The sequence below is a fragment of the Carassius carassius genome, chromosome 18 (assembly GCF_963082965.1).
Source record: "Carassius carassius chromosome 18, fCarCar2.1, whole genome shotgun sequence".
In the NCBI taxonomy this organism is placed as follows: domain Eukaryota; kingdom Metazoa; phylum Chordata; class Actinopteri; order Cypriniformes; family Cyprinidae; genus Carassius; species Carassius carassius.
Genome location: NC_081772.1, coordinates 17,680,503 through 17,696,161, shown reverse-complemented (window position 1 = coordinate 17,696,161; position 15,659 = coordinate 17,680,503). Strand labels below are relative to the sequence as shown.

The window sequence follows — 15,659 nt, the reverse complement described above, 5'->3', positions numbered from 1 at the left end:
CATGATGGTTTAAATAATAAAACTTTGTATGTGCACAAAGCCAAACATAGATTGCATAGTTTTTCATAAAGCACCAACTTCAATTTCTTACTATAAAAAATCACACACAATATGCTACACTGATTGAACAATATTTAAGAAATCATTTCAGACATTATGATGTAAATAAAAAAAGTGTTTTTACTATGGTTGTTGCAAATCCCTCCACAGATAATTTTTTTTTTTTTTTGTAAACTGCACAAACAGTCAAATCAGAACAAACATTAATAATTAACCCACAGACAGATTCAATATGATTAAGCAAAATAACCAAAACACCACTAACTGAACTGAGACAGTATACATTGCTATTACAGTATTTATTCAATGAACATGCATGTTCAAAAATCCACGAAAGAGAAAAAAAGCTGAGAGAGCCACTGAGGCCCAAAGACTTAATGTTTAATGATTTCAGGGAATGATGAAGAGATTTCTGAGCGTGCATTTTAATGTAATGTAAAAAGGGCAGAATGGTAGTAACGCTAGCTGCTAGAGACTGATTGGGACTCATGAGAATTATGATTATTTTTCATTTCTGAGAGCCACAGTGTAATATTGTTTAGCTTTTATAAAGCAAAAAAAAAATGACAGAACCTATAGAAAACAGTGCAAAAAAAAATCAATTTCTGTGCCTTTTCTATTCAACATCTATCAGACAGAATGTGTATTTCTTTTTCTTTTTTTTACCAAATTAGTTATGATTTTGAAATCATTTGGGAAAAAAAGTCAGTAAATATAATAAGTTGCATATATTTAAATGAATTAAAATTAAAAATAGGTTTCACTGATGACAATCAATAGGGTGAAACACTGTACTGTAAATATAAACAATAATAATAATTCTAACACTTGAGGCTGGAAGCCAGTGTGAAAGGCTTTTACATGAGACTATCTTGGATTCTAAAGAAGAACGAAATTCAAATGCTTTTGAGGCATTTGTAAAATATTTCAAAATTTCATGATCACAGAAAAGTTTCTACTATGATTGTGTAAGCAAACGACGACCAACAATATATATCTGAAATTGAATTACATTTCTTCAAAATATCAGTCCTGAACAATTCTACATACTTATATTTGTAAACGTTTACCTAGAATGTATAACTGCACATCTAAAGCTGCCTAACACATGCGGCTCTAGTACTGTACATGTTTAATCACACTCGTCTGAGAGCTTTGCAGTGGGTTTGCTGCGCAAAGGACTCGACTGAAACAACCCACACACCATCTGACCTGAAGAACGCTGGGCTGAAGGACAGACGTCTGGTCTTTGTGGAATTAGGTTTCCCTTTAAAGTACATGTTTAAGTCAAGTCTGCTTTATTGTCAATGTTTGCAGTTAATATATATTTTAATTAACACAACCCAAGTGTCTACAATATAGCACCAATGTATTGAAAAGATTTACACTTTTTACATGATATAATGTAGTAGATTTGCTTACACAGATGTTTGAATAATACATAACAACATACGGTTTCACACATGTTGTATTATCAAGTACTTACCCTAAACTTACAGTATTATAATGTAAGTACATTGGAATTTAATAGTTTTATAATTGAATTGTGCACGTTTATGCTGCTGTTGTGTGTTATTGTTGCTGTTTTAAGTGGCAGTGGTGTGAATGACTCCATCACTGAGGCATATGTCACACATTGTGTGCGGAGCTGGGGGGGTGTTGTGTGACACTTTCTGACAGGCTGGTGAGAGTGATGTGTGTGTGTGTGTGTGTGTTTGTTCAGTCTGAGTCCTCACTGCTGAAGGAAAGGAGATCTTCTTCCACTGGACTCACAGCTGCATCCTCAGACATGGTTCTGCTGCGGGATGTTGCCAGTCTGATGGAGGGAAGAAGTAGAGTTATCTTTGCTATTGATTATTTTACTTTACACTGTTTCCTTGTTTTTAATTGTTTCTAACTGTTAAAATGTTTTATTTTACAACTATATTTACACTGAAAGATGCACATGCAAAAAAAACTTTAGGAAAGACAATGCTTTTATCAGGGTTCCCATAGTCATCAACAACCTGGAAATTTCATGGAATTTAAAATGTAGTTTTTCAGACTTGGAAATTATTCTCATACATTGTATTATGTATTTTTATTTATTTTAGTAAATGTCAATTTTTGAAAGCATAGCTCTACAGTCAAGACCAAATGTTTTGGCAGTGACATTCATTTTGTGTTTTACAAAGTTTGTTGCTTGAGTATTTGTAGATTTGTCTCTTTTTTCACATATCTATGGTATACTGAAAAACAATGATAAGCATATCATAAGTTTAAAAGGCTTTTATTGGCAAATAAATAGAATGAGTCAATATTTACAGTGTTGACCTTTTTTCTTCATAATCTCTGCAGTTCGCTCTGGCAGTATCTGGTGTAACCACCATTTGCCTCATGCAGTGCAACACATCTCCTTCACATAGAGTTGATCAGGTTGTTGATTGTGGCCTGTGGAATGTTGACCCGCTCCTCTTCAATGGCTGTGTGAAGTTGCTGGATATTGGCAGGAACTGGAACACGTTGTTGTATACGCCGATCCAGAGCATCCCAAACATGCTCAATGGGTGACATGTCCGAGGAGTATGCTGGCCATGCAAGAACTGGGATGTTTTCAGCTTCCAGGAATTGTGTACAGATCCTTGCAACATGGGACCGTGCCTTATCATGCTGCAACATGAGGTGATGTTGGAATCTGTGGCATTGCGCTTTGATAGAACTGCACATTTTAGAGTGTACTTTTATTGTGGCCAGCCTAAGGCACACCTGTGCAATAATCATGCAGTCTAATCAGCATCTTGATATGCCACACTTGTGAGGTGGATGGATTATCTCGGCAAAGGAGAAGTGCTCACTAACACAGATTTAGACAGATTTGTAAACAATATTTGAGAGAAATAGGCCTTTTGTGGTCATAAAAAAACTCTTAGATCTTTGAGTTCAGCTCATGAAAAATGGGGGCAGAAACAAAAGTGTTGCATTTATAATTTTGATCAGTGTAGTTCTCTGAATTGATCACAATTTGTGGGCTTCTGCTTTTCAGGACTGACCAAAGGCACTCTATGGAATTGAGATTTGGGGAATTGCCTGGCCAAGGATTAAAAATTTCAATGTAATAATCTTCGAGTCACTTCTTTATCGCTCTTGCTTTGTGACATGGTGCTCCATCATGCTGGAAAATGCACGGATCATCACCAAATTGCTCATGGATTGTTGGAGGAAGTCGCTCTTGCAGAATCTTTCAATATCATTCTTTATTCATGGCAGTGTTTTTGGGCAGAATCACGAGAGCGCAACTTCACGCATGGATGGTCTCAGGATGCTTCATTGTTGGCACAACACAGGACTCATTGTAGCGTTCACCTTTTCTTTTCCGAGCAATCGATTTTCCAGATGTCCCAAACAGTCAGAAGGGAGCTTTTTCTTCTGCTGTCCAAATATTGTACTTCCTGCAGAATTTCAGTCAGTCCTTATCTATTTTTTTTGTTGAAGATAAGTGGCTTTTTTGCTGCTCTTCTTGACACCAGGCTGTTGTCCATTTTTTCATTTTTTGGCCAATGAAGCTTTTAGCAATTATTTAAAAATCTGATCAGTCAGAATAATCTAGAAACAAGGTGAATGAACACCAAAACAGTTTAAGCAGCAATCTTTGCCAAACACATTTATTTTACTGCCAAAACTTTTGGCCATGACTGTATATATTTCATCAGCTACACTACCATTCAAAAGTATGGGGTCAGTACAAAGATGTTTTCTTTGATGAAGAGAAAGTTTAAAAGAGCAACATTTATTTGAAATAGAAACATTTTGCAACATTATAAATATATTTACTGTAACCTTTGATCAGCTTAATTCAACTGAATAAAACACTGCTGAATAAAATATTTTATTTATGTATTTATTTTTGAACTGTGTGAAAACATTTCTGCTGACCACAAACTTTTGATCAGTAGTGCTGATATATTGTGCACGCAGTAATCTGTGAGCAAATCGTTAGTTTGAGTCAGTTCTTTTCAATGAATCATTCAGACCGGTGCAGAAAAGTCAGAACAATTGGTAACACTTTACAATAGGGTTCCATTAGTTAATGTATTAACTAACATGAATGAACAATGAACAATACATTGATTACATTGTTTATTAATCTTTATTAATATTAATTAATGAAAATACAGTTGTCCATTGTTAGTTTGTGTTAATTCACAGTGCATTAACTGTTAACAAGCACAACTTTTGATTTTAATAATGCTTTAGTAAATGTTGAAATGAACATTAACTAAGATGAATAAATGCTGCAGAAGTGTTGTCCATTCTTAGTCCATGTTAACTATAGTAGTTAACTAATGTTCCTTATTGTAGAGTGTTACCAAACAATTAAAAAAAATGATTATCCAGTACTCACAAATGACTCGACAAGTCATGAAAATTCACCAGGAGCCCTCTTGTATGTTATTGTTTTGAAGTGCAGTGGAAACTAAGTGTGATGCATGTCTGAAGTGTAATGATATTAGTCTCTGGCTGGCTTGATGATAACTGAGGCTCATCTTAAAGCGGTACGGTTTCTCTCACCTCACTTACCTGCGTCGATCTCCTCCACCTCCATATTGCTGCATGGCAGGTGAGAGAGAGCATGACACATGCTGACTGTAAGCTATGGTTAAACCATCCCATCCTTCCCAGCATCCCACTGTTCAAACTATACCAGCCATTGTCAGCCAGTGGAGATCTAAATCTAATATTACAGTGTTTATTCTTTATGCTCAGTGAAAGGAAAGAGCTGACTATTTGGATCCACTTCATCTGATTCACTTAGAAGAATCATGGTCCTTTGGCCCTTTGCAGGATGACAGTACTGTTTCTGACCTGCTGTATCTCAGTAATAAAGTCACAGTAATTCACTGGCATCACAACCAGTTACAACGTAATGGCAGCAGAGAATGTGGCAAGCAATCATAGAATGACTTGTATCAGGTTAAAATACATTGATTAGAATGCACATCCCTGTGAAACTGTACAGATGAATGCCTGTAACTCGCTAAGCAATCAGTTCCTAAACATTAAGCAATGAAAGCACTGATGTTTGTGATTTTATTGCTTGGTGCCCCTTTAAAGAAGCCCACACAAGCAGAGACAGTGAGTTAAACTAAAAATGTTTCCAAAATTCAAAAACATTTATTAAATTAAAACACACACACACATTAAATACATTGATTGCATATTATAATATTATATTTTATTTTGTTGTATCTATTATAATTTATTTTAAATCTTTTTATTAAAATTATAATAACAAACAGGAATTATTAATAAAATGTCAGTTTTAATAATAAAATTCATCCAAATCACAGAACAGATTATACTTCACCTTAAACTTTTTTAATGCATGCTGTATTTGTATATGTAGTACATAAAGGGTTTTTACATTTTACAGATAAAAATCTGTACTGAGTAGGTGCAGAATCTTGTTTTTTTCTTGTAAATTGTTTTTTAACTTTTCAAAATCCTAAAAGTTTCTTTATTTTAATATATAACAGATTTAAAATATGACCCTACTGAACACCAATTTATGTGTGTGACAAGGTCAATTGTGTATTGAAAGCTTTCAATTTAATCACTGTTCTATATTAATGTGCTGCTTCTACTGACACACACACACACATTAGTCACACACAGAGATTAGAGATCACACTGCGCACACAAAGAAACATTCAGGAGCACAGAAGCTTGTTGTAAACGCTGCCCTGCGACTTCTATTAATAAAACTGATTTGATACTGAATCCCTACATTATTTCTCACACTAACAAGGGGGTAAAGTAGCTGTTTTGGAAGAAACTAAACTCAGCTTCATTGTTTGTAGAGAGACATAGATGCAGGTAATTCACACACACAACTTTAATTTCTCTCTTAATCTAGTCTCTCTTAGTTAAAAAATTCATCCTATTACAAAGCTGATTATAATTTAAGATTAATCATTTTAATTAATTAAAAACTTTTATTAGCATTTATTATAAACTATTATTTTTAGTAAAATATGAATGAATTAATTATTATAAAACTATACATTTCATGCAATGGAAGAACAGATTCTTTATTTGTTTTTGTTGTTCCACTTTGCCAGTTTCACTATCTGTTAATAAAAACATATTCATTATTTTTGGTCATTCTTGTTTTTGTATCTAATATCTTTAACAGTTCACACAAAAGCTTGAAACTGTTCACAGTTCATTCATTACCAGGGCTTTGTTTGAACTGATATTTAATTAACTGTGAGAGACACTAAGAATAAAATGATTGTCCACATTCATTAATCTGAATACAGCATACAGATGGGCTCAAAACTAACACACACACACACACACACACAGAGATAATATGCTAGAAAAACCCTCATTTTGTCTTTAAGGAAGCAAATCAGCCCTTTAGCCTCTTGCTAATAAACAAAGAATTTTAGAGCATCCCGGGGGAAATCATCTCTTTTTTTAAATGCTGTATTCAGACATTTGCTGAGCCGCACTACAGATAAAATGCTCTTAGAATAAACACAAGTAATTAAATAGCATTCAGACCTTTTGGGGTCAGTAAGATTTAAGTTTACTGCATTTGTTTTTTTACTACCACAATCAAATCTTTTCTTTTTTTGCATATGTATGTGAGTGTATTTTAAAGCACAAGTTGTGATCAATAAGCACAATATCTAAAAAAACACTACACTGGAGGATCAATCTCTGATGTCATAGACAGGTTGACTATGTATGAGCAGAGGGGAACAGAAACTTACCTTGAAAATGCATCATCGAGGCCATCTTCCGCATCCTGGAAATAAGAGAACATGGAATAACCGTGTAAGAAAAACCATCAGAGATCACATCTATATCATATCAAATACAGATTCATAGAGTAACTCTCAGCACTAGCACGCTGTAAAAACTTCATTAACAGTATCTTATCTGAGACAGTCATTATCTGAGACCAGCAGACTGAAGGTTTCAGAATCTGCCTAAACAGTGAACGAAATTCAATCATGGCCGAAATAATAAACAAAGGTACAGCTGAGAACTGTGTGCTTGACAGATGCAATCTTTTATAAAACAGACCTTGCCAACTTAACTGGAATGGCCAGCTCACCACCTAAAGGTCATGTATTTAATCAATAATAATGCATTTAAGCAGAGAATGCCACTTAGTGGTGAATATGTGCTGTATCAACAGGACAGGACCTGCTGACTGACAATATAATGGCAAATAGCCAAGGGCAATAGAGTAATAACTGCCATGGCATGCTCTTTGAATTCTCTATCAGAACAACTGACCTTCATTTTGGAGCAATAAATGAATAAATGATACTCTGCACAATAGTGGCACTCTTTCAGTAAGTGAACGAGGATTCAAATGACCAGGAAAGACCTCCTTGCATTTGAGCCATAATTAATCACATAATACAGAAATAAACTCCTGGAAAAGCACTGCTGATCTTTCTATGAAGGGATATTTATGTATAAAATTAGTTCTGCTCTAAACTGAGTTCAGTAAGACATTTACAATGTTAGAAAATATTTGTATTTTCAAATAAATGCTTTTGAGCACATCAAAATGATTTCTGAAGGATCATGTGTGACCCTGAAAACGGCTGCTGAAAATTCAGCTTTACCGTCAGAGGAACACATTCTATTTTAAAATACATTAAAATAGAAAACATTTATTTTAAATTGTAATAATATTTGACAGAACTACTATTTTACTATTTACTATTTTACTGTATTGCTGACCAAACAGAAGCAGCCTTAATAAGCATAAGACACTTCTTTAAAAAACATTAAAAACTTCTACCAACCCCAAACTTTGGCATGGTAGTATGTGGAAAGTTTAGAAAGGATGGCATCATACCCAGGAGTCATGTTTGATTGGTCGTCTCCTAGCTTTGCTGCGTGGGGATGGTGAAAGGAAAGAAGGAAAGAAGGGCTTCCTAAGTTTGTGCTCCATCAGATCCTGAGTCTTCTCCTCCTCTGACACAAGTAAAGAACACAAATGAAGAGTATTCCCATGAATTCAACAAAATTAAGACAGACATCCAGAAAACCTTTGTGTTCAAACCAATAAATGTACCTGAAACACTGTTTGGTTCAGATTCAGGCTGAGATTCAGGGTCTGAACAGGAGTAGCATGTGCGAGCTCTCTTACTTTTGTCTGCAATGGGAAAATTAAGACTCAGGAATATCTTCTGTTCCTTGGGAGATATATATATCTCCAACCAAGGCAGAAAAAAACTCACCTTCCTGTGCGATCTCCCACAGATCCAGAGCCACTTTAAAAGCTTGTGCAACTGTCAGTGTCACAGCCTGAGCCTGTGAAGGACACGTGATCACAAAATCAAAGACAGCCCTGGGTAACATTGTGAAGAATTATGCTCTTGTCCACTAGATGGCGCTAGATACCAGCTATAAATACAGATCTAGAGAAAAGACTGTGGCTTTCACAATAATAGTTTGTCAAATATTATACAAAACCCGTAGCAAGAAAATAGACAATCATAAAGCAAGCCAGATGAAGGATTACAAAATGATCAAAATAGAAAAATGTTTACATGTAGACAGACAGACAGACAGACAGACAGACAGACAGATAGATAGATAGACAGAAAGACAGACAGACAGACAGACAGACAGACAGACAGACAGACAGACAGATAGACAGATAGATAGATAGATAGATAGATAGATAGATAGATAGATAGATAGATAGATAGATAGACAGACAGACAGACAGACAGACAGACAGATAGACAGATAGATAGATAGATATATAGATAGATAGATAGATAGATAGATAGATAGACAGACAGACAGACAGACAGACAGACAGACAGACAGACAGACAGATACAGACAGATAGACAGACATAGACAGACAGACAGATACACAGATAGACAGACATAGACAGACAGATAGACAGATAGATACAGACAGATAGACAGACAGACAGACAGACAGATAGACAGATAGATAGATAGATAGATAGATAGATAGATAGATAGATAGATAGATAGATAGATAGATAGATAGATAGATAGATAGATAGATAGACAGACAGACAGACAGACAGACAGACAGACAGATAGACAGACATAGACAGACAGACAGACAGACAGACAGACATAGACAGACAGACAGATAGACATTATGTGCATCTAAAGAAACTTACTATTTTCTTTTTTTGGCACAGGAAGGCATGGCACTCTAGAGTTTCATTGAACTGGCTTTGGGAGACGTAAGCAAAGACCTTATCCTGAGTTTTGTCTGTTGTGCAGTAAGATATTCTGCAGAGGAAATAAAATACAAGCTTTTCACTGTTTTGTCTATAAAAGCTCATATAATCAAATAACACTTCTTTGGGAAAGTATAATGTAACAGGGTCACGGTTAAGACTAAATATTTATCTTTCTATAATATCTGTAAAATCTGTGGGTGAAGTGTACAGTAATAGCACCCATTTCTGCACCCAAATAGTTGTCATCATTTTTCCTAACCTTTGTTATTGTCGTTGTGCTGTGGAACACAAAAGAAGATATTCTGAAGAATGTCTGCTCTCTTTCATTCAATGGCATTTTCCTTTTAAACAGTAGAGCATGGCACTAACAATGCCAAGGTCATAGGTTCAATTCCCAAGAAATGCAAAAAATAAAAAATAAATAATAATAATAATATATATATATATATATATATATATATATATATATATATATATATATATATATATACATTGAATGAAATGTAAGTTGTTTTACACTAAAGTGTCTGCCAAATGCATAAAAAGTAAATATAAGTCGATGAGGACTGGAGCTGCCAAGCTCCAAATAAGAACCTAAAGAACATTCTTTCATTTGTTTAAAGAAAAGACTGAAATTTAAGATGTTATTCTTTCAAATAAAATATTGCCATTGAAAATTTAGCTTACCAGTCGTGGTCACCATTTACATTCAATAATAATGGAATATGAAAGTGAGCAAATGCTGACAAAAGTTTAATTTTGGGCTTTATTTTTTTCCACTAGACTATGTTAATATCCTGTCAATCTACTTTTTTATTATTATTATTTTACAGCATTTAGTTTTTGTAAAGAAAGCCAGTGTGTAGATTTTACAGCCAATTATCAGATATAATATCAGACAGAATTATAATTAAAATGAAATATGAACCATCAAAAATGTAATAGAAAGTGGATTTTGAACGTCATTTTAGGAAAAGGAAAGAAATTCAGAGTACTAACCCAAATGCATTTGTCTGAAAATGATGAGATATATTAGACAAAGCCCAGGGAAAGACAGAGCTCTGATCTCACTTCATCTTCAATTGTTAGTGTACTGCTTCTGATGCCCGACCTAAATAGAAATGCCCAAGACTCTCTATTCCCTTTCTCTCTCCCCTTTCTGTCTCTGAACACAGGGTGTGTGTTGAATTATCATTTATTCCAGTTTGTCGTGTATTGCACACTTTCATTATTGAAGAGTGAAAAGCTGAATGGGAAGGAAAGTGTAAACGGCCTGATTGTGGCTTGTTTGTAACTCTATTTAAACAGACTTGAAGATGGGGGACATTTTATCCTTGGTTATACTGACAAGAACTTCTCAATCTTTGCTTTCATGGAAAACAAATAGAAAATTTTGTAAATAACTTAATGGAACATTTATTTACGTTTTACATATTTACATTCCAGTCCTAGATTTTGATTGGCTGAGCGGCACAAGAGTGCTGATATGTGCATAGTCCAACAAAACAGTTTGCAACTCTCCACTTTCGTGTTTGTGAATTCTACAGGTGAAATTCTTTTTACTTTTTCTGCAGGTAACACTGGTTCACCAGAAGTTGGCAACAAGTGACCATTTTTATGAGTGTGTCATTGGACTCGTTCACTCAAAGGACTTGTTTAGAAATTTAGGCTGCATCCATATATGCATACTCTCCTACTATTTAGTCGAAGCAGTATATTGAAGAGTTTATGATTATGAAGATTATGAAGTGTGTGATGTCAGCAGGAGAATTTGTGAATGGCAGGAAAGCAACACGGCTGACACTGGTAGGTCACATGATAATGACAACATGACAAATGTAGTACCAACCGTATGTCCAAATTACATTCATTCTACATTCATTCATCCTATAGGGTGCTTTTCACAGTCACAAATTAACTCCACAAAACACCTACTTAGAATGCATGCAATTTCAGATGCAGCATTTACTAACAAAACAAGTGACTATGTTTATGAGTGAGTCTTTGAATCAATCAAGCTACCGATTTTGTACCAAATTATTCAGGAACAAAACACATATTGCCTGTTGCTTGTGTAAGTTCACAACATTTTTTTTTTTTTGCAATGAAGTTAATGGCAATGCTGTGTTCAAAATGTAAGATATTTTTTACATATTAACTGAGCAGTTTTTTACTGTCAGTGTGTTTTCAGACCTTTGCACTATACTCTATATTAATGAGAAAGCATGAGGTGGGTCATGTAAACAAAGAAATGTAATCCAGGCAAAGTTAATAGCAGAGATACAGTAAAGTAGAAATGCTCATCAAAATAAGCGAGTGAGGCCTTTGCATGAATGCTTTCTGCTTTTGGAAACTATTTTTAGGTAAAGAGGCGACACACTTGTTAAATTTTAACAAATGTAGATAGCTTCCAAAATTTCTAAATGTTTCTGATTGAATTAAACAAAGCAATGCAAAGCAATTATTACTGTATATATACATATAAATATGTATATTTATTTAATTTTCATTTAATTAATATTTTATATATTTGTAATTATATATATTAATTTATTTAATGAATGAAAAATAAGTGAATTTAATACAATTATTAAAAATATATTTTAATATTTCTATTTCTATACATAAATAAAACATTAAATTAAAAGAAATAAATGTAGATACATAAAATTACATATAAAATGTATGAAAACAGTCAGTGAATATGTGAAAAAACCCTTTCTTATTTTAGCTTTGGCAGTGTTTGCATTGACAGGGCCACATCTCCGTCAGTGATGACCTACGGGCTCCTCTCTCTTGCTGAACGCATTACAGTGGAATATGACATTCCCAGATCAGGAAAAAATGAAAGTGGGGTTTAATGTTTTTATGAGCCCCCATACAGTTAATGCGGGGCCACAGTGAATCTCATTACACAAATCACTGTGCAAGATTTCTGGCTTAGGAAAATAAAGTGTTGCAAACAAATATAGATGTTTTCTTTTCAAGAGACAAGCTGGCAGTAGAAAAGCTTGCACATAAAAAGTCTAAATTGCAGTGAGCATCGACGGAAATGAAACAAAAGCATAAAAAAAAAGATCCAGAATGCCCTTCAAACCTTCACAATTTCTAAAGTTGACAGCTCCTACTGAGCCTAGACAAACAACATCATCTCATATTTTTCACTAAAAATAGAACGGCTGTTTTCTTTTTTTCTTCATTATTTGTATATTTGACTGTGGAGGGGGGAAGGGACTCAAAGAGGTGAATAATGATGAGGAAGAGTATTCATATCATCAGCACTAATGTGTTTCCTTCTTTTCAAACCCCCAGCACTTCATTCAAAATGCTCTCGTTTTCCTTGCTGTCGGTGAAAAGGCACAGAATACCCATGATTCTGTTCTTCACCCTTCAAATGGCTGTCCAGAACCCCCTCAGGGTTTAAGGTTGAAATAGCATTTATTATAGCATTCCGTCTGAACTCTGATTTCATGGTCCCCTGGTACTTGTGTTTATTCTCCAGCCTTCTTTGAAAGTCAAACTGAGGCTGTATGATCAAAGTCCTCTCTGATTATATTCTGCAGTATAAGACATTTCACTCCAGGGTGTTTTCTTTTATCCTGAGGTGTGCTTCACCTGGATCAGACCAATAATACACTGTAGAAAATAAGCAGAAGCTCAGTGCAGTGGAGAGGAGTTTGTCCTGCTATGTGAGCTCTCAGTATTTCTCTGTGTTACACAGGAATCCATATGTCATCACACTAAATCGCCAGAACCCCACAGAGCACCTCTGAAGGGTGCAGGCAGGACGGTCCCGCGGATGGAGGAGTTCCAGGTGCAAGGACAGAGTATTTTGTTGCAGACCTGATGCTCTGCTGACATACATTGTACAAATCATTTAAAAACTAATTAGTATTTTTGTCTTTATTACCACTGAAAAACATCCAAATATCTGTATCGTATATTTCTTACCCATTTAGAAAATATATATATTTGTATTTATTATTTTTATTTAAAAATGTGCTTAGAACAAGTAGAAACAAACGAAAAACAATGTAAAAAAATATTTAAGTAATATGCGATTTTGAATTACTGTAAACCTAAAAAACTGAATAAAAAATAAGACAAAATATGTAAAAACTCTGAAAAAAAAGTAATATTCAAGTAATATCTTATGCAGTTTTGATTTAAAGTTTTTTTGCAGTTTTTATATGATTGTGCTTTAGTTTATATGACATTTTAATTTATATTAAGACTAGACAGAGTACCCAGTATTACTGTATAATTAAATCTATAAAAAAAGTCATATTTAGTATTTGGAATTTTTCTTGCACTTTGTAAAACTGTTATTTTATAAGTGAAAACATTAGTAAATAGTGCTCAGAACAAGAATGAACTAAATAAATAAACGAGAGAAAAAAAATATATAAGTATAAAAATGTTTTCTATTCTAAATATAACTATAATATTCAAGTAATATCTTATGACTTTTTTTTTTTAATATTTTGATTTAATTATTGTTTTCATTTTAAGTTCATTTGTATTAAAGACTTTTCCTTGTGTAGGTATAAACTTCAATAAAAAGTGCTTAATATAAATATAAAAATGTGCTTCTCAAATAAATGTAGCTTGCTTTTCAACCTTTGAATTTAAGTGATTACAATTTATTTTATTTCTTTGTATATTTTTTGCATTGTAAAACGGAGGTGCGGTGTATGTACAGTACTAGATAAAATAAGAATGAGAGAAAGGAAGAATAGGAAGGATGTGGTAAGTTTTCTTACGGGAGAGGATTAAAGAGATGGGTGATTCCCGTGACTGTGTCTCTGGTAAAGCTGATAAGGGGATCAGCATTGGGGCTTCTCTCATGCTCACTGAATAATACACCTCCCTCCAACAGATGGGTATGATACTGACAATCTCAAATACATGAACACGATTCATGCATGTCACCTCTTGCATCAGCATTTGTTTGACATACTCAAATGTTAATGATTCACTGGTAAGTGATGTCACTGAGGAGTTCATGTTGTTCCGACTAAAAATCTTTGAACAATTGATTCGGAGCGAGTGAAGAAAACAGGCTTATTCCAAAAAGTGACTCAAAGGATTTGTTTAATTGTAAGAACAATCATATTTATATAATAATTTTATTAAATGTATACAGATTTTATAATCAAAAAAAAAAAAAAACTCTATACAATAAGTAATTTTTAAAGGTTAGATCAGGTTGAAGTTTGGGGTCAGCAAGAGTTTTTTTTTTCAAAGAAATTAATACTTTTATTCAGCAAGGATGCATTTCATTGATCAAAAAGTGACAGTAAAGACATTTACATAGTTAAAAAGAAAAAAAATATATATTTCAAATAAATAGTTTTTTTCTATTCTAACTTTCTATCAAAATTCTGACAAAAAGTATAATAATAAATATTTATTGAGCTGCACACCATCATATTAGAATGGTTTCCGGAGGATCGTGTGACTGAATACATTTTAAAATATGTGTATTAAAATAAAAAACTTTTTAAAATTTTAAATTGTAATAATTGTAATAATACCTCAAAATATTCTGATTTTGGCTGTATTTAGTCTTAATTAGTATGAGGGACTTTCAAAAACATCTTACCAGCACATTTTAACAATTTATTTTAAATTTATTTTAAAAATTATTTTATTTTAAAGCATATTAAGGATGCCTTTCAATTAGCATCACACTGTGATTGTCAAATTATTATACAAAAGAGGACAGGTTTTGTGATTTTGGTATGGTTTCATACCTGTAAATGGACACGTCCTCGATGAGGTCATTGGTCTCTGTGTCTGAGATGATGATTCCTTTGGGGGAGACAGTGAGGGTCACTTTCCGAAACTTCTTTGTACTGGGTCGAGCCTGCATGTGGTTGACAAGCAAAAACAATTTGTGTGAGCCCTGGACAAATATCTTTGTCATTGTCAGCTTTAAAATGTCACTCATAACTCATTGACCATAAACAATAACTTCTAAAGGTCAGCAAACTCTGTGTGGGCTATTAACTCCAACTCTATTGGTAAGAGCTGAAAAGAGATGATGCTTCACATATAAAATTAATCTTCTGCCTTGTTACTATATGATCCCGGCATATGAATTCACTGGTACATCAGTGTAGTGTGCTGGCAGAAAAAAAAGAGGCCAGAATGGATGAGAACGAGGGGAAATTATAGTTGAAATGCAGAAGAGAGAGAGGGGACTCGTCAAGGACAAAGGAAATCGGGCAAAGCATATCTGGAGGGTCTTTCTCTCTCCCCAGGAGACAGTAAACACTGATTTAAAACAAATGAAACTCTTCTCAAGGATTCACAGTCTGACAGTTGTCACATTCTGATTTGATCGAGCCGT

The 15,659-nt window shown here is 34.0% G+C and overlaps 1 protein-coding gene across 3 annotated transcripts in view; it reads right to left on the bottom strand.

Annotated features, from left to right (window-relative positions):
• Window positions 1–710: 710 nt before the first annotated feature.
• LOC132092582 (low density lipoprotein receptor adapter protein 1-like) overlaps window positions 711–15,659 on the bottom strand; it is a 36,169-nt gene continuing 21,220 nt past the window's right edge. The window contains exons 3-10 of one of the 3 annotated variants that reach the window (XM_059498876.1): window positions 15,061–15,173; window positions 9,239–9,353; window positions 8,310–8,382; window positions 8,144–8,224; window positions 7,925–8,043; window positions 6,819–6,853; window positions 4,609–4,646; window positions 711–1,876 (exon numbers count right to left, since the gene is read on the bottom strand). In XM_059498876.1, the coding sequence (XP_059354859.1) occupies window positions 4,610–4,646; window positions 6,819–6,853; window positions 7,925–8,043; window positions 8,144–8,224; window positions 8,310–8,382; window positions 9,239–9,353; window positions 15,061–15,173 (573 nt within the window). In that variant the 3' untranslated portion in view covers window positions 711–1,876; window position 4,609. The remainder of the gene's footprint in view (window positions 1,877–4,608; window positions 4,647–6,818; window positions 6,854–7,924; window positions 8,044–8,143; window positions 8,225–8,309; window positions 8,383–9,238; window positions 9,354–15,060; window positions 15,174–15,659) is intronic. The other 2 variants (XM_059498875.1, XM_059498874.1) reach the window with 2 other exon arrangements.